At 35.8% G+C, this 19,219-nt stretch overlaps 3 protein-coding genes across 14 annotated transcripts; all 3 read left to right on the top strand.

Annotated features, from left to right (window-relative positions):
* The first annotated feature begins 595 nt into the window (after window positions 1-595).
* LOC105967096 (uncharacterized) lies at window positions 596-7,423 on the top strand. Of its 5 annotated transcripts, none has more exons than XM_088818106.1 (15): window positions 662-850; window positions 1,345-1,440; window positions 1,542-1,596; window positions 1,944-2,032; window positions 2,185-2,242; window positions 2,358-2,382; window positions 2,467-2,505; window positions 3,650-3,767; window positions 4,302-4,429; window positions 4,642-4,999; window positions 5,397-5,494; window positions 5,590-5,785; window positions 5,873-6,496; window positions 6,596-6,661; window positions 6,935-7,423. In XM_088818106.1, exons 3-15 carry the CDS (start codon window positions 1,552-1,554, stop codon window positions 7,209-7,211), a joined length of 2,121 nt encoding a protein of 706 aa, XP_088674232.1. In that variant the 5' UTR covers window positions 662-850; window positions 1,345-1,440; window positions 1,542-1,551; the 3' UTR covers window positions 7,212-7,423. The 5 variants fall into 5 exon arrangements, with proteins under 5 accessions (XP_088674231.1, XP_012847113.1, XP_088674232.1 ...); XM_088818107.1 differs by having other exon boundaries at window positions 722-850; window positions 1,350-1,440; XM_088818105.1 differs by lacking the exon at window positions 2,185-2,242 and having other exon boundaries at window positions 596-850; window positions 1,350-1,440.
* Window positions 7,424-8,060: 637 nt separating this feature from the next.
* Window positions 8,061-11,454, top strand: LOC105967250 (uncharacterized). 7 transcript variants are annotated; one of them, XM_012991851.2, is made up of 9 exons: window positions 8,061-8,188; window positions 8,715-8,839; window positions 9,406-9,442; window positions 9,567-9,636; window positions 9,740-9,844; window positions 10,343-10,493; window positions 10,632-10,714; window positions 10,879-10,972; window positions 11,075-11,454. In XM_012991851.2, the coding sequence occupies exons 2-9, from the start codon at window positions 8,742-8,744 to the stop codon at window positions 11,154-11,156; spliced, it is 720 nt and encodes a 239-aa protein (XP_012847305.2). In that variant the 5' UTR covers window positions 8,061-8,188; window positions 8,715-8,741; the 3' UTR covers window positions 11,157-11,454. The 7 variants fall into 7 exon arrangements, with proteins under 7 accessions (XP_012847305.2, XP_088674248.1, XP_088674246.1 ...); XM_088818122.1 differs by having other exon boundaries at window positions 8,071-8,188; window positions 8,719-8,839; XM_088818120.1 differs by having other exon boundaries at window positions 8,094-8,243; window positions 8,719-8,839.
* Window positions 11,455-12,491: 1,037 nt separating this feature from the next.
* On the top strand, window positions 12,492-19,210 carry LOC105967160 (protein tesmin/TSO1-like CXC 2). 2 transcript variants are annotated; one of them, XM_012991743.2, is made up of 12 exons: window positions 12,492-12,762; window positions 14,008-14,162; window positions 14,268-14,796; window positions 14,885-15,043; window positions 15,658-16,283; window positions 16,370-16,444; window positions 16,522-16,708; window positions 16,783-16,881; window positions 16,993-17,059; window positions 17,477-17,645; window positions 17,749-18,470; window positions 18,562-19,210. In XM_012991743.2, the coding sequence occupies exons 1-11, from the start codon at window positions 12,700-12,702 to the stop codon at window positions 18,452-18,454; spliced, it is 2,835 nt and encodes a 944-aa protein (XP_012847197.2). In that variant the 5' UTR covers window positions 12,492-12,699; the 3' UTR covers window positions 18,455-18,470; window positions 18,562-19,210. The 2 variants fall into 2 exon arrangements, with proteins under 2 accessions (XP_012847197.2, XP_088674230.1); XM_088818104.1 differs by having other exon boundaries at window positions 12,561-12,762; window positions 14,891-15,043.
* The last annotated feature ends 9 nt before the right edge of the window (window positions 19,211-19,219 follow it).

Raw genomic sequence — 19,219 nt, 5'->3', positions numbered from 1 at the left:
GGTTATTTCCATTTTCTTTTGGGGAAATGCGTTTTGAGGGAATAATTTGAGGATAAAAGTAATGTTTGTTTATAATTTTAGATGAGACAAAATAAACTGTAGCGGCTAAATCTGCTAAATCATGTTTAAAGGTTCTAAATCAGTTAAATCATGTTTAAAGTTGTTGGGAAAATGTACAGTAGCAGATGAATATGAAAAATAAAGTGATGTTTGTTTGTCTTTTATTAAAAATAATGTTTATTGTAATAATCAAATTTTTTATTTTTTTTCTGTAACAGTCAACTCATGTTTTCACGTTGTGTTGATTTGTTTTTTGAAAATCTTTACACATAGGAATGCGTTTCAGAGAAAGAATAAAGTGAAAAACAAATCGAACTAAATGTTACCATTGTCAATTGGGTTCATGTTAAAACATATTCTTTTTCAATATATATACAACTTAAAGCAAATTTCTTATTTTTTAATAAATATAGTTTGATACATTAAACTATTAAAAAATAGAACAAATGCAATCAACATTTATAAATAAAATTACGAGTGTGATACAGTTAGTGAAGTAAGAAAATATTATTTACTGATCCTAGTTTAAATTATTGCACAAATAATAATAATAAAAAGAAAAAATAAGAGAGAGAAGCTCAACTCAGAGTTCATATTTCCTACCGTGAGCGTGATGTTACCATACCAGGGCCAATAAAGTAATTTCAATTCAAGAAAAAAAAAAAAAGAAAAACGAAAAATGGGTGAGTGAGTTTTTGTTCTAGGTTTTTCTCACACACAGTCGCTCTTTCGTCGTCACTATTCTGTGGAGAGGAGCTGTTCTTTCAGCTGCGGCACCACCGTTACTCAGGTGCTACAATCTGTTCAACTACTCTCATTCTCTATCTATCCCAAATTTGTCTCTTCACGCTGTGATCATTTTCTCGAATTTTCCCTTTTGCATTATCCGTTTTGCGAGGTTTTATTTGAGGTTTTAATTAGCAATTGCTCTTTTTTTTTTTTTTTTACTTCTCCCCCTTTCATAAATCTGTGTTGCTGCAGTTTTCTTCGTTTACTGAGTTGATTTCCGAGAATCCCGTGTTTTCTTGGGTGAAAAAAATGTTTTTTTTAGGGTTTAGGGTTTCGGATTTGTCTAAGGATTTTTAGTCGTTCGCTAAAAATTCGTATGCGTCTGCATTGTTCTTCGCATATGGTATAGACATTGGGATATCTTTCAGTAGTTTTGTTATTTTTCTAATTTTCAGCGCTTTCTATAAAATTGAAGCTGTAATTCACAGCGTGAACCTGCTAATGCTGCCTAATAATTTGACATTTTCATACATTAATTCTTTATTTGTGAGCTAGTGAAGTTGAATGATGGAGAAAATGAGCAAGAGGAAACCGCTAGTGTTTTTTGATGTCTCGGTTGATGGAGATCCTTTAGAGAGGATGGTTTTTGAGGTATAATTGTATCGATTTGCTTCTTGTATCTTCCAATATATTGTTGAACTAAAACATATGTTGTAACTGTATGTATGCCTTTGTCTTTTCACGCACTGTAGCTCTTCACTGATGTTGCTCCCAGGACTGCTGAAAACTTCCGTGCACTTTGTACCGGTAAGTTTTTCCTTTTGCAAATGTCTTACCTTGATACACTATGTTTATGTGTCTTACAATTTCTCTTCAGTTTCGGTAGCGTCGTCGTTGTAATTTTCCATGAATGCATTAACCTTTCATGATTCGTGGATGAGTATTGTGAATGGCATTATTTTGTTTGTTTGCTTTTATCTTTTTTCGTTATATATATAATTTTTTTTGTTTTTGTGGCCTTGTTGTCATTAAACCAATAAGCTCTATTAAGAAATCTTCACTTAATTTTTCAATCCTTGTCGACTCCAATCCCGTTTGCAGTGTCATATATTCGATCTTCTTCACATCATTTTTCAATTTTCCCATTTCTTCAGGAGAGAAAGGCGCCAGCCTTAAAACTGGGAGGCCACTACACTATAAAGGGACCTTTTTCCATCGCATTATCAAAGGATATGTGGCTCAGGTATGTTATTTACTTTTTCATTTTTCTCAATTAAATGCCAGAAAAGATTAATTAAATATGATAAATTTGCTCTGTCCCCTGGATTGGTTGAGCATAAATGAGATGTGGTCTATGCCTTTTAGTCAGCTATATCCTTGTTTATCTGTTGACAGTATCGACAGGGCTGATGGTCACAACCGCATTTCATGTGATATAGTTTTGACTTTTGAGGTTGTACTTACAGAGTTGTCCATTCTTATGATTTACTGAACGTTGGTGAAAATAACCTAAATTTCAATATCTTTGTGATGAATAATGGTTTACAGTCTTTTTAACTTTTCTGCAGGGAGGGGACTTCCTTCGGCGAGATGGTATGTTGCAAGGCTATTAAATATTACAATATACCTGTGTTCTCTGTTGGAATGCTTTAGTACAATTAGTCTTCAACTTTGCAGGTAAACATGGAGAAAGTATATACGGTGGAAAGTTTCCAGGTAAGAAGCTATTCTTAGTTCCGTTTATATTTCTATTTTAGCTTACCATCTGCTTAGTACTGATAATAACCCACAGAAGTTAGAAATCCGTTCATATCTGGAGCCTTAAAAAACTTCACTCTGTAAGATAAGAATAGAACTGAAATACACGTGCAAATTTGTATGTTACTTTATTCTCTGCTTCATTTTTTCTTGAGAACAAGTGGGTTTCCTTTCTATTGCATGTGAAGGTTGGCGCTAAGTTTATTCTTGCTGCGTTGAAGCCTCAATTTAAATGACACTGGTAAAATTGTTTTCTTTTACTATGATAGAGAATCTAATTGCTAGCTTCAGCCACTGTGTTGAATTTTGTTGAACCACATCTTTGGTTTTCAAATGTCGGCTAAATTGCAATAACAATATTTGTGACAGGATCGTCGAATTCCCTTGTTAACTTCGATCATGCTTCACTCCTATGTGATTGTTTGTATATTATGTGTGATTAACCTATTTTCTAACATAAGATGGCTTATCTCTCAACATCATGCTGCTGAGCTATATGGAACTGAAGCAGTAGGGTTTTCTCTTATAACTGCACTTACGGAACTGAACAGTCAAAATTGAGCAATGTAGTGTTGAATCTTGCATTTTAAAATCAATATGCTTATAAACATTGCAGAGTGATTTCAGATATTTGAGTACCTGATGTCCTGATCTTATTTTAATGGTCCGAATTGATTTTCTGTATTGTGGTAGATAGTGCAGGCCTTGTTTAGTCAGAGATGTTCAAACTTATAAAGCTTCTGAAATATAACAAAGTACATGGGATTTAAAAGAATATAATAAAGTAGAGAAGATTTTATTTTCTAGGTTGACATTATTACGATCTATTGCCCCCTACTTTTTATTATTGGCATTCTGAACTTTCTTTGTATGTTTCTTGTATTGGTTGGTGTTGGTTAATGGTGATCATTTTCAAGTCTCTTGTATTACTAGTATTGCCTTCGCTTGCATGTTTCCCAGGATTGCTTGTTTAGGAAATTCTTGGATGTGAATAGGATACATCTCTTTCACGTGAATTGTTTGTAGAAGCAATTTTTGTTATGTTACCTTCCATAATACATGAAGGAGCGAGTAGTTAATGAAACTATTAACAATTTTTCAGAGGAGTCTCCTAAACTGAAACATGATAGCCCTGGGCTGTTATCTATGGCAATTGCCGATCGTGGTGAACGAGGCTCTCTGTTCAGTATCACCTTTGAGGCTGATCACAATCTTGATAGGTTTGTTCTTCTATTCTTTCAACACTTGATTTGATTTGTCAGAGTGCTGAACTGCTTGTTAAATTTTAAATTGAAATGCATAATTTCTCCTAACCAAGGCAGCAATGCCAGTTTCTCATCAGTAGCCAGTGTTTAACTCTATAAAAATGTTTCTGGATCTGTTGCAAGTATTTATGTTTTGTTCCACAACTCAGAAAATAAATCTTACTCCAATAAATTTGATCTGTTCTCATGTTTTCTAAAATTAATGAGGTTGCACCCATTTTCTTTTGAACATTTTTATTGTAGATTTTACATCAATAATGTGGAATTCCAGTCAAATACATATTTTCCTGTAGTACATGAGTTTATACAATTTGGATGATTCATCTCCTTTTCCACATTTGAAAGTGAATAGCTCTCCAATTGACAATAATTTAGAAGCACCAAAGCCAAATCTACTGTCTTTGGATATACTATTTTGGTCTGCTTGGCGTGCATGATATTTCCTATCCTTTTGTGACTCTTGATTGATTGGCTTTATCTGATCAACAGGAAAAATATTGTCTTCGGTAAACTTGTGGAGGGAGAGGAAGTGTTGAAAAAGATTGAAAATGCTGGAGATAAGGAGGGGAGACCTGTTGTGTTGGTGAAAATAGTTAATTCTGGAGAAATAAATGACGGTAGGATTCCGAACTGTTCCAATTTTGCATATATCTATCAGATAGGATACTTTATTTAAGAGCAATGATTGGATACCATATATTTACTGTACTATATGTGTATTTAGTTACTTCTTTTATATTCGTGTCATGGCCTAGATTCTTTTCATTTTTGAGGTGGATTTTTATACTGTTTAATATATGTACGATGAATTAATTCTTTGTTTGTATAGATGCACATAAGGGTAATAAGCTTAAGTTGGGGAAGGACGCAATAGAGGAAAATAATCATGCACTGAAACGCAAAGGGAAGCACAAGAAAACTTCAAAGAAGAGGAGAAAAAGAAGAAGAAGATATTACACATCCGAATCTGAAAGTTCAACAGATACTGATACAGACTCCTCTGAATCTGATACTGATTCTGACTCAGATACTTCCTCGTTGAGTGACACTAGTTCTTCAGGTGATGACAGGCGTAAGAGGCGGAAAAGATCTAAGAGGGACAAACATAGGCATGGGAAAAGGAAGAATAGACGGCATGAAAAACGCCGTAAGAGGCGTGATAAGAAGTCAAAACATAAATCGAAAAGGTAACAGAAGTGTGCTGCTTATAGTCTCCCTGATATTATAGATCTGGCATCATAATTTATATGCTGAATCTTCGGGACAGCCTATGATGTACTATCAGCCCTTCAAGCTGTCCTCCACCCCCAATGGCAGCCTTGATGATGTTATTGCTATATGTTTGAGTTGTAAGATTGTAAATCTCGGCCTCTTGAATGATGTGACCTGTGAGTAAAAAATGAGCACTACGCCATTTTTTTTGCTAGATGTGGATCCGAACGGCTGATATCTAATTCATTGTCCTTTACCGGCTTTATTGTCTTGCTGAGCATGCATATGCGACTGTTATAAATAAATAAATACCTGTCAATTCTAGCCATCTAATTCATGTTTCCTAACTTTGGTTCTGTGGAAATATTGTAGGAATATTGTCTCCGATAGTGAAAGTGAGGGTAAAACTGGAGGTATCTCTCAAAATGATATTGCAGTTGCTGATGCTGATGTGAAGCATACAATTTCTGGTAGATACTTATTAGCCTTTGAAGGTCCTTCTTTTTTATAAAAGAAATCTTCAAGTTATTTATTCTTATTATTTTATCGTGCAATCGCCCGGAAGGAAATCCATCTCTTGTAGCTGAGCAAGAATTTGCAAAGACTAATGATAAGAAATGGGAGGGAGCTGACATCTCCGAGAGAGAAGATGGTGAGTTCCCGAGGGAAAATGGAGATCATCAGAGTAATGGTATTGGTCAGGGAATAGACTCCGAACAAAGTGCTGGTAGACACCATTACAAACGTCCAAGTAAATCCAGGTTAGTATTTGCTTTTATTCACCAAGTCCATTTTATGTTTATCTTCATTCTCTAAAATCTAGTTATATATTGGATTGTTAATGGCAGGAGTCGAAGCATAAGCCCTGTAAGAACGAGTACTAGTCCTAGGACTGCTGTCAGAAGTCCAAGTCCAAGTGTTAGCAGAAGCCCACAGCAGATCTCTGACAGAAGCAGGAGCAATACTCCAATTAGGAGTGGGGGCAGCATAAGCCCCCGCCCTCGCCCCCACCCCCCAGTTAGGTCTCTTTCTCAACGAAGCCGTAGTAGAAGTGCTACTGTTTCTCCTCCTAGAAGAAGACTTACTCGAAGCCCGCCAAGAACTTCGTCCAAGAGGTCATCGCTGAGGTCAGCTAGCCGCAGTCCCGTGAGATCCTCTCGAAGGAGCATAAGCAGAAGTCCAGTTAGGGCACCCCTTAGGAGAAGTCCAAGTCAAAGTCCAAATCCAAGTCCAATAAGGGCACCTTCTAGACGAACTAACCGCCCCAGCCACTCGAACAGTCCTGTAAGTGCAGGCCGTAGGGCAAGGTCACCTGTTTCAAGAAGTCCTTCGGTTGATGGATCACCTAAGCGCGTTAGAAGAGGAAGAGGTTTCAGTGATCGATTCTCTTTCGTTAGGCGGTACAGGAGTCGCTCCCCTGATCGTTCTCCTGTAAGGCCGAATCGCTATGGTGCTCGAAATGACCGCGACCGGTAAGAGAAATTATACCCCGTAATTTCGCAGATTCTAGAACTTCTTTTTTCCTTTTTTTTTGTTTCCCTAAATTTCTATATTCTTTAATTTTGTGTTAGATACTCGAGTTACAGAAGATCCCCTAGGCGTTACAGGAGCCCACCTCGTGGAAGAACTCCTCCAAGGTGTGTGATTTTTAATTTTTAATGCATTGTTTTGTCTTTTCTGTCAACATTCTTGCAAACAGCCTTTCGCAACGTAAATATCCATGGTGAGCTGGCTTCTTTATCCATCGTTTGTTAGTATATGGGTCCTAATATGCTGGTTATTGAACTAGAATCATGTTAATATATGGTAGTGTTTGCAAAAACTTGTGTTTGGGGACAATTAAGTTGTGAAACTGGTAAAGTTTGTAGTCTAATTTTCTGTATATTGTGCAACTATATATATACATATAGATACCGGGGGAGGAGAAGTAGGAGCCGCAGTCCTAGTGTATCCCGTAGTCCAATACGCATTCGTGGCCGACGCTACAGCAAGAGTCCGATTCGCAGTCGATCTCCGGTAAGGCGCAGGTCACCACCTTCTAGAAGCAGGAGCCTGTCTAAATCACCATCTCCGAGGCATTCAGGCAAAGTCAACCCAAAGTCTTCACCATCTGCTAGTGCTAGTCCACCTCGTAAGACAGGTCTCGTCTCCTATGGAAATGGCTCACCTGATTCTAGTCGGGATTAAAAAATAACGATAATAATGGTTTTTAAATTTAATGATACTGTTTCTTTTGATGTATTGTGATCTAGAGATTACTTTATCTGAGTATTGCTAAGTTCTTTGGTGATATTGATTTCTCCGTGTTGGCTTATTTTATGATTATGTCTGTATGTGTATGTGACAATCGTGTTCGAGGCATTAATCGGTAGTCTTTCGTGTTCGATTTTTTTCTTCCAGACATTGGCTGTGAGGCGGTTTACGTTGTTTCTACGTGATGTCTAATAGCAATTTCAATTTAAAATTTCTTACTCAAATTCTATCGTCCAAATTAATCCTTAGATACAGTGGAACTTCGATAAATTGATATTCGATAGAGTAATAACTTCGTTTAAATAATAATTTCTTCCGGTTCCAACTTGGTAAAATTGCATTAAATTGTTAGTTTGATAATTTAATATTTCAATAAATAAAATTTTGTTAGTTCCGATTGTATTAATTTAATGTAAATATATATAGGGTAGCTTACTGCCACCCTATGTAAGCTCAAATTATGAATAATTACAATTGCCTCAATTATGATTTTTCTTACACGTCCATCTTTAGGTATTAGATACCCATCTTCTGATCATCTTGTTATAAAATGTGGAGTTCGAATAAGAAAAAACGGGTGCAAAGTGGGGAATGTTCTATATAATATAAAAGATTTCACTAAATTTAATATCATGAGAATGAAACGTGTAAGATAATTTCATAGTTGATAGTTGATAGGCGATTGTAATTACTGAAATATGCATGATTTTTTTGTAATTTGATATATATATATATATATATATATATATATATATATATATATATATATATATATATATATATATATTATATTATATTCGAGACAAAGAAATGGGCGGACAAACAAGAAAGTGGAAGCAAAAAAGGCAACCCACTTTATTGAAACAACAACAGACTGCTGCTCAAAATCCTTCACACCAATAAATTGAAAGGTTTTTTTTTTTGTCAATTTCAATTTATAATCAGATCTCGATACAATCTGTGTAAGTATATTCGGCACAATGTTTCCTCTTTCAGTAACCCTCTAAGCTTCTAAAGTGTGCTCACTGCGTGTATGGTGTGAAATTGTGAATTGTATAAAATTGAACAATCGAATTGAAGCTCTTTCCCCATTGTATGTATTCACTGTAATCGTTATTGCAAATGGGTTATTCATTTATTTTAATGTCGGAATCTCTGCTGCCATTTTCAAGGGTTCCTTACATTTTTTTCGATTATCTTTTATTGTGTAGTTTTAGACCTTGGTTAGTGTATTAATGGTGGAAGCCAAGTTTTTTTTTTTTTTTTTTTTTTTTTTTTTTTTTTTTTTTTTCTCACCTTCTAAATTAGTATGTATGTATATAACAGCACTGGGATTTTTATGCTTTTCATGATTAATATAATCAAGCTATGTTGGTTTTACTTCCTCTGCTTAATTGTTGGTTAAGTAATTTTTATTTTTGTTTTTTGATGTTTAAGGTAGTTTAAGGTACTGAAGCCCATATAATGACATTCGAGTTCGGAAGAACTCATGTTGTCAGGCCGAAAGGAACACATAAAGCAACGATAGTTTGGCTCCATGGCCTCGGTGATAAAGGCTCGAGGTATAAACGTATAACGATTAATTAATTTTTTTTTATATAGTCGTCGAAAAACGGAACAATATTTTTTTTTATTTTTTTCTGTTTATTTGGTTTTGAAGTAAGGTTGCAAATTAAGAGATGAATAATCACGTAAATTATCTATCTCGTTGCAGATGCTGCTTAGTATAGTTTCTACGACATGATTAATGTGTGAGTTTCGTTCGAAATCAAGGATGTTGATTCTTTTCAATTTATTTACAAGAACCTTTATACTAAAAATGGTTTCGGGTTTCGGGGTTCGGTTTCGGTTTCGGCTTCGGCATTTTGATCTGTGAAGAATAGAATAGAAGATCATTTTTTGTTCTCCTTGATATGATCTTGAAGTTGAGAAGTCGGAAGTTGAATAGGGGACCACATACTCACTAGATATGCTTTTTATGTTTTAAAAACTTATTAAAAGTATAATATGTATTTATGTGTTATTTGATTCTTTCATCTTGTTTTTCGTTTAATATGTGACGAAGAATATGCTTTTATTTGTGATTAGTAATTTGTGGTGTGCTTTAATTTAATCATCACTTTTGCAGCTGGTCACAAATCTTGGAAAACCTTCCTCTTCAAAATGTAAGATTCGATTTAAAATTTATCGATTTTTTTCTTTTTTTTTTCGTCTCGTCAAACTCTATGACCGCTTTCTAGTCAAGAACGTATTTGTTTTATTATATAAACCAATATTCAATTCATGCAGGTAAAGTGGATTTGCCCAACTGCTCCTACTCGCCCCGTGTCGTTATTCGGTGGATTTCCGAGCACTGCTTGTAAGATTAATTGCCCTATATCTTTAACACATTTTGTTTTTGGTTTTGTATTATAGTGTCGGAACTCGTTTTATTTAAACTTTTTTTTCCAATATTACTACAGGGTTTGATGCACAAGATATTTCAGACGATGCGCCTGATGATTTAGAAGGATTGGATGCATCAGCTGCACATGTGGCGAATCTCTTGTCGACTGAGCCTGCTGATAGTAAGTTTCTTACTTGAACATTTAAACGTGCATTTCTATTTTCGAACGAAATTTTTGCATCGGTTTTTAATAATAGTACGAAGTTCACGTAAGTGATGGAAAAAGGGAAAACAATTGAAATTCAGGAATCATAAACCGGATCGATCGAATCAGAAATTAGCACTTTCGGTAAAAAAAAAAACCATTTTTTCGGAAGTGAAGAACTAATTCCAATTCTGTTCCAAAAAAAATGGAAAAATTGGAAATTGTAATGTAAAAATCTTGTTCCAAAATCGAAAATTTTCGAATCGGAATCGACAGAATTCGTAATTTCCATTTCTTTAGTCACCTATAATATTACATACATAATAATATTGATAAATCGGAATTTTCGAAAATTAAAACCGGACCAAAATTTGAAATCTAAAATGTGTTCCAATTCCGTAAAAAAAAAAAAAAATCGGAAAAATCGGAACTTTCAGAATTCGGAATAAAAAAATATATTTCGTTTTGCTACAGTTAAACTAGGAATCGGAGGGTTTAGTATGGGTGCTGCAGCTGCTCTTTACTCGGGCACATGTCACATTTTCGGTCAATATTCCAACCGAAATCCTTACCCCGTTAACCTAACCTCCATTGTTGGTCTTAGTGGCTGGCTTCCGTGTTCCAGGTTTATTATTATTATAGCTTCCGTTTAATTACTTCTTTCTTTATTCAGACAACACATCATCATCGGATAACTGTAATAAATATTCTCTTCTTCTTTTTATTAATTAATTTACCGAGTGGATAATTATTTTTTTTGTAGGATGCTGAGGAATCGATTGGCCGGATCGAATGATACTGTTACACGCGCCTTATCTTTGCCTATTTTGCTCTGTCATGGTTCTGGTATGCCGCATTTTGACTTACGGTTGTCAAAATAATTAATTTTTTTTTTTTACAAAATTTGTGTATGCGTACATCAATGCATTGGGGGGCCATGGCCCCCATTGCTCCTCGAAAACCTAGTTGTTAAATAAATAAATAAATAAATAAAAATATTATATTTACAGGGGATGATGTAGTGGCTTATAAACACGGCGAAAAATCTGCACGAATACTACATTCAGCTGGATTTCAAAACCTTACATTTCGATCATACGATGGGTATTCCTAAATTCAAATTTCAATTAAAGAAAAAAAAAACCCGAGTTTAATAGGTTAAATTATTTGACTTATTTTTGTGTTTTTTTATTGATTTTCTTGAAGGCTTGGCCATTACACCATTCCGGAAGAGATGGATGAGGTTTGCCGCTGGTTAACCGATAAACTGGAGCTTCCGGGTTCGTAATCCAGAAGCTTCTAGAAACATCTAGGGGGGTATACTTTGGGGTATACGAAATAAGACATCGTAGCTATAAGACGAAGAACGATTAATTTCATTATGTTTTTCTTCCCCTTCATCTATGGGATATTCTTGTTGCTCTTTGTCTCTTTGTTTTTCAACTTGAGATGTGATTTGTTTTGGAATATTCTTGTTTGTTCTTTGTCTCATCTATGGAATATTCTTGTTGTTACTTTGTCAAAGATGGTATGGTTCTATGATGTGATATTGAAATGGGTAAAATTGATTGGCTAGAGTTGTGATAGTTGTTGGTGTCGAATAACAATCTGCTTAAATAATTGATTAAGAATTGCACTTACTTGGGAGTAGAAATCGAGAGGAAATACGAAAAATGACAATCGACCGAGGCTTGCAAAAGCAATGTTGTCAAGACGATATTTTTGGGGTGTATACGTGCAACAATTTCCCCGTAGTTTTCCATGATACAATAGTCAGATACTTCAAATTCAATGCCTAGTGCGAAATTGAAACATAGAAACAAAATCCGGATAGAAAGGTAGATGAAAAACTATGACTAAAATACCTTAAAATCGTACGTTGAATTGACCAAATTCTGTCTTTATTTATAGTTTTTGTAAGTCTCTTTGTAGAGAGACACGTAAGTTGGATAATGAATATGAACATTTCACAAGACAAGTTTCATAATACCATAATATCATAATACATGTGTATTATCAAGTACCTATTTTACAATCGTTTATATATAAGTCATAAAATAATCGGGCAAAACTCGAATATTCTATGATGGGTCAGTTCGGCACTAATGGGCTAAACTCCCCATATTCAGGTTAATAGATTGAAGGCCCAATAAATCACAAGGATCAGAGTGGGCCAAGAGCTCGCTCAGTAAGCTGAAAGTCCATCTACCGATGTCCATACGACGCGATCGGGGAACGAACTGAGAACTCAAGACCATTGACCTTGGCGAAATGTTGTTGATACATTTAATAAGAATAAGAAGGAGACGCGACAGGTGACAACCTGAAGACTTTAAGATCGTCGAAAATGCTCAATCTAAGATTCGTAAATAAATTATGTTGTGTAATCGGGGATCAAATCTTGAACTAATTTAGAGGCTATAAGATGGGAAATGTCTATTTAGAAACCCCGTATATAGACGAAAACAACAACGACTCGATTAGTTTTTGGGCCGAAGCATCTTTCGAATACTTATTGGGCTAGTTATAATTTGAAAAATAAAATAAAATTAATCAATGGGCTTTTAAGCCCGAACCCATTTCTTAGCCTGACCTCATTGTGTGTTGTGTTGTTTTCCCGCCCAAAGCCGTCATGATTTAAAATCATTTTTTTTTTATATTTTACAAAAAATGTGAAAAATAAAAAAAAAAAAAAGAAAAAAGAAAAAAACAGAAGTTGGCGATATCATAACATCTAATTCACAATTTTGACTCATTTGAGTGACAAATATAGAAAAAAAAGATCTGTAGGTAAGAAATGCAGACGAGCGTTGAAATTAGGGTTTCTGAAAATGGACTCGCCTGAATCTTCCAAACCCACCCCCATCGCCGCTGAAACTGCTGCTATTGCTCAGGTATATTTATATATACGCACCCACTCTCTGCACACACATGCGTGTTATTAATTTCTGCGTGCATTGCTGTGTAATGTTTCTTTTTAGTTCATTTTCTTGTGGATTTTTGTGTTAGGTTTTTGCATAAGGTAATTGGTTAGGCATTTTGTGTGTTTTTAACTTTTAAGGCCTCGTTTGGTTGGGGAGATTAGTCATGATTAACTAAATAATTGGACTATGTTTGATGTTTGGTATCCCCAATAACTTGCCAACTTATCTTGCCTTCTAGGCATGTTTTTTATTGGATCATCGAAGGTCCAATAATATAATTGGGTTTTATTAGATTATTTAATCTTATCTTAGCAACCAAACGAGGCCTAAGGATATGAGATATTTGGCAGCACAATGATGTTTCTCGTTTCGCAGTGGCCAATTTTGGATTAAGGGTCTTTTTAGATAATGAGGTTGGGAAATGCTGCAGTTTAGTAGTTAAGTTTTTTTACATTGATTGGATAGTACTGGTGGGTGAGGGACCTATGTTCGATTTGCGCTTCAATTGATTCGTGAGGTCTAACTCGTTCTGTGCAATCAAATGATTCCTAGACATGTTTGATGGGATTGCTACTTTATCTGTTTTCCTAAGTTGTGTAGGATTTGGTATATTTATGTGTCGACGTTTGAGCATTAACCATAGTATTTATTTGGTTCATATGCATTTGATGGTTCTGGATTTTTCCTATTCAAGTTTAGAGAATGATGGTTAATATTAATTGAGGAGCCGCTAGTTTAAATTTGGTGCATATTGGCCAGATAATTCCAGCTTTCCACAAACTCAGATAGACTTCCCATTTCTTTTCTTTCTTATGGAGTGGTTAGGTTGTTTCACTATCCCGTGTCTTTATTTGGTCCTTGTATTCAAGTTGAACATTCGCAACATTCATCTGTCGTCTTCTGTGTTAATGTGGGACTCGGAGTTATGTAGTTTTCGTTCGCTGGATTAGAGACAGAGATCATCTTCCGATTATGCTTTTCTAGTGATGATTAATTTAGTTTCTTGCCTGTGTATTGATTAGGGATTTACAAAATAATAAATGACAAAAAGAAAAGTTCCTTTCAAGATTTGATGTCTATGTAAAAAGTAGGCGATTTTGTCTTACTGCGTAGAAAATATGTTGCGAGTAATGAAGAATCAGATATTTAAGTTTGTATCTTAAAATTATGTTTCCGTGTGGTTTATTCGTTAGCTGTTGTTTCCTTGGATCTCAGGACTCTCCCGTGTTTAGTTTTATTAGCAACCTTTCTCCAATACAGCCAGTGAAGGCACCATCAGTTAGACAAGATTTTGTGGAGGTCAATTCTCCTCCACTTGTATTCAAATCGCCTCGACTCAATCCCCGTAGCCAGCTAATGTCTCTTAAAAGGTTTTTTATGCATTTCGCGAAGAATAAACTTCCTTTTGAATTATTGTATCTCAAAGGACACTACAATTTTTGTAACTAATTTGTCATGATGTAAATGTTATGCAGGTCACAATTCCCTAGGCAAATTCTTTCAGAGTTACCTGGACAGGATGAACATGGAATGAACAGTGTCCCTACAACTAAGTTGGATGAAAAACCGGACATTCAGCTGTGCACGAACGAAGAGGAAGGCTCAGATAGGAACAGACCTGTAAACGATCTAGAGAGAAGTGCCATCGGAAGTTCTGAGCAGTTCTTGAGAGATACAATGATCATGGATTCTGTTGGTTCAGAATTTTCATTGGATTCAACCATGAGAAAATCTGAATGCATTGATCAACCATTGAATGCTGTAGTAAAGCTTGACTCAGAACTTAATTCAAGAATTAGTGAAGAAGTAGGGCTTGCACCTCCTTTCATCAGTAGGCAAGGTGAAGAGGTACGTAAAGAAAATATACCAGTTGATGCGAGAGGAACGGAAATAGATAAAACGCAGGGAGATGGTGATTACGTTGATCAGTGTCCACAGATTGGACATGAGTTACCTGTAGACAATGCTTTGACAAGTCGGGATAAAGAAAATTATGTAACTGAGGTCAGTGATGATGATCAGTGCAACATGGTCTACTATTTATAATCTGAAAATTGCATTATGTTGCTTTTCTAAACCCGATAATTTGCAGTTCCAGAATGTAGAAGCGGGGCAGGTCGCTCTCTTGGATCCATCCTCTTATTTGCTCTCTGGACCAACAGAAATTGGGAAAAGGAATGAATCTTTTGTTGAGGCTAATGGAGCAGCTTTGACTGAACCCTTTCTCAAGAAAGTGCAAAATGATCCCGAGGTTTGAATTGTTGATATCTGAAAATTTGGTTTTATATGTCATACAAAGCTGTAATTTCCGTGAATCTGCTTCATTGGTACTGCTTTGATTATTTTTTAAGTGAATAAAGTTTGATGAATTTGTATACATTTTGTTGTTTCTGTTAACATCTAGATGCAGACTTACTTCAAGATGACTATTTGTACATATTTTTTCTTATTTGAATTACCCTGTCCCTGGACCTATGTAGTAATCAAGTTGCAATTAGAATTTTATGTGCTTCATATCGCGCAACTATGTTGTTGATGTAAGACAATTCTGTTTATATTCATCCAAAATGTGACACAATCTTAAGCACCTAATCATGTACCTTTAGCTTTAAGCCTGCTAAGTTTTTGGATAAATCAAATTTGTAAAATGTGCTTATTTCATTTTGTCAATTTTTGCATCATTGAATTGTTTGTGGTGCTTAAGTTGTTTCTGCACGTCACTTAAACTCCACGGACTGAAATTTTACATCGTGCTTGAGGAGAAAATAAATCCATTCTCAGAAATGATTATGACGAACATGTTCAATATGTAAAAATTTTGAGACTGCTGTCGTGATATTTCCTAAAGAATTGCTAAACCTTCAGGTTTTTCAACATGGTGGGACCCGTAGACGTTGTCTGCAGTTTCAAGATTCTCAGTACAAAGCAATATTAAATCAGTCTGCAGAAATTCCGTCTAATTGTGATGGAATAAAATCACTATCCCTAGAGACACCATCAATGCCCATCAATGGCAAACACGATGAAGTGACTCAGCTCGTAAGGTACCCTAAAAATTATTCGAATTCTACCATCAACATTCCCAAGCCTTCGGGTATTGGCTTGCACCTTAATAGTATTGTCAACACGGTGCAACCGGGATCTGGTGCAATCGTAAACGTGAAATCAGCTCACGGAAACTTAAGTGTTACTAGGAAGAAGTCCACACTCACAATCAACCCTCGTCTATCTGAGTACTCAAACAGCTCTTCCGTATTATCTGTGGTTGAGAATGCCTTAGAAAACACTGATGATAATACACATGAAATTCAAGACTCAGCAGTAGCTATGACAGCTATGCCTTTGTCCAATCATATTGTCCAACCTTCAAACAACACCGTCGTCTTAAATTCAGTAGGGGATCAGTCAACCCCATGTAATAAGAGGAACTACACTGAAACAGATGATGGCTCTGATGATTTCAACTACAAGTCAAGTCCCAAAAATAAAAGGCAAGCCTATGAGCTATCTTATTACCATATACAGTCTAATGTTCTGCAATGCTCTTACAAGAATCAATCTGTTTGCAACTCTACAGGATGAAATCATCGGACCCAGGTAATGCTGGTGGTTGCAAAAATTGCAATTGTAAGAGGAATAAATGTTTGAAACTGTAAGTAGATCCAACTCATTTTCACCAATATATCTTGCACCTCCCATTCTACTTCTTTGTGATTTGTCTCTCTACAGTTATTGTGACTGTTTTGCTGCGGGGATCTATTGTGCGGATTCCTGTGCTTGCCAAGAGTGCTTTAACAGACCCGAATATGAAGATACAGTTCTCGAGACACGACAAAAAATTGAATCTCGGAACCCTCTTGCATTTGCTCCTAAAATTGTACAACAAGCCATCGAGCAACCTGCAACCATTCATGCGGTATGGCTTCCATCAGATTCGTGATTTAGAGGCACCTCGGCAAAATACTAATTGAAATGTTTGTGATCCTGCAGGAAGACGGTACCAATTTCACGCCATCCTCAGCACGGCATAAAAGAGGGTGCAATTGCAAGAAGTCGATGTGTCTCAAAAAGTACTGTGTGTGCTATCAGGTATCTATATTTGCGCATTTCTGTATCGAGGTTTTGTTTAAAATTCTTTATTTCCTTTGCTATACTGTATTGTCTTCCGTATTTATTTTTTAATGTATCCCTTTTGTGTAGGCGAATGTTGGATGTTCAGATGGATGCCGATGCGAAGGATGCAAAAATGTTTTCGGCCAAAAAGGAGGTATAATATACTCAAATACCTTTTGTTTTATTCTGATACTTGAAGGATGTGATATAAAACGTGAATTTTATAGTTACGATTATTTCTTGTTTAGCTTTTAAATTGATGTATACCCATTCTTAATTCTTGATCTGAACGATGCCTTCATTTAACGTCAGTTTGGGGAAGGGAGTAGCTGTAACAAATCATTCGAGTCATTTGTTTGTCATAAATGAAAAGAGTTTCCTTCACCTTTTAATATAATTGATGGAAGTGATAATATTTGTAATTCGGCAGTCTATGCAACACATTGAAGATGAATGATTTCACACTATTATAACAGCTTGCTCAATTTTATATAGCTTCGACTCGCATAATGTTTTATCTATTTAGCAGCATTCACTTATACTTAATCTTGATACTCCATTGTTCTCCCAGAATATGGCATGATTAAGGATGTATGGAACGAAAAAGATACCAATGTAACAACAAATGGTTCATTTCTTGAAAAATGTGAAATTGAGCCATCTGGAAATGGTGTACACCGTGACGAGCTTTACAATCTACATAATTTGAGTCCTATAACACCAGCTTTCGATTTCTCAAAGTAAGATCTAATTTTTCTTAGTGATCTGTACTTTTCATGTCCATAATAGCTTTTTTCGGCATTAACACTTTTTTTTTTCTCTCTCTATTTTCGAATTACATAGCCATGGAAAAGATGCATCAAAAGCTTGGTGCCATTCTGGAAAGTACTTCGAGTCGCCTGAACCCGGTTACACGTTCGTAGCACCATACATGATGTCTTCAGAATCTTCTAGAAGTTCAGACAATCATGTTCTGAACTCTGAAACTGGCGAGGGAATTCTTGATCGGGTTTCTTTTGAGCAATCACATCACGGTAATTCAGAAATGGTGGACGAATTATTATCCGCAGAATTTCACCATCCTGGTACAATGGGTCGTCTTTCCAGTACACCAAATCTTAAGAATTGGGCCGATAATTCAAAAAGTCAACCCTTTCCTGCACAAAGACATTCTTCAGGGAGTTCTCTTGTTTGGGGTGGCTCACCACAAACGCCAATGGCTCAGTTTAGCGGGACTAAAATGCACCGAGAGCTTCAATTTGACAGCGGGTTATCCAGCATCGCGGAAGATGATAGACCAGAGATATTAAAAGACAATTCTACCCCTAATGATGCTGTGAAAGTAAGCTCACCAAATAAGAAACGAGTGTCTCCTCCTCATCGACGGCAAAACGAGTTTGATTCGAGTTCATTAGCTGGGCTTACAAGTGGGCGCAAGTTTATACTGCAAGCTATTCCCTCGTTTCCACCTCTTACCCCATGCGTTGATTCCGAAACAGTTACCACTCAGCACAAAATTGATCCTCAAAATCGAAACGTTCACAAATAAGCTAACATTTTAGAAGGTAACGACTCGCACTTACTAACTAATAATTTCATCTTATTAGTTTTCTTGTTCATAAGTGATTTATTTTAATTTTCATAATTCATCGACAGATACACTGTTATTCAGGGACATCGACAACAACTTTTCCAACTCGTGCGCGAGTCAAAATCTTGCCAGCGCATACAAATGTTTCTACTCAGTCGTACAGTTAAACGAAGATGGCGCATAAAATCACGTTATTTGAACATATTAAAACGGAATTTAATCTGCCAGTGGTCCGGAGAAATCATGTTTAAGGTTTGAAGAATGGGCCGTGAAATCTCCAAAACCCGTGCCATCTCAAACCACAGATCAGGGATCTTTCGTATTCGTTCGTTCATTGTTAGAGAAAAACGAGGTCTACTCGATACAGCCAAACATATCAACTTCTAATGCACATTTGGCAGACACGAAATCTTTGCAAAGGTAATTGAGGACTTATCTTACGCTTTGAATTCTTGCCCGTCGTTTTTTTTTGCCACATCAATATTAGCACAGGAAAGACAAATATTACTTACACAACAAGAATACGTACATCGAACTGCCGATGTAGTTTTTCCTTTCCCCTTGATTATTTACGAGAGCTTATATTTTTCTTAAAACCAGAATTTATGGTTGATTTTAGTTTGACTAGAATTCGATTTTTTTTATTGTTTCTAATACATTTGTTCATTCTTGGAGTTGCTTTCATATTGTGAAATTTATTTTGTTTTTTTGTTTTGTTTGTTT

This window comes from Erythranthe guttata, chromosome 5 (genome assembly GCF_056151865.1).
Source record: "Erythranthe guttata isolate IM_541 chromosome 5, IM_541, whole genome shotgun sequence".
Classification (NCBI taxonomy): Eukaryota; Viridiplantae; Streptophyta; class Magnoliopsida; order Lamiales; family Phrymaceae; genus Erythranthe; species Erythranthe guttata.
The sequence above is the reverse complement of the archived record's forward strand: the minus strand, read 5'-3'. Positions and strand labels throughout refer to the sequence as shown.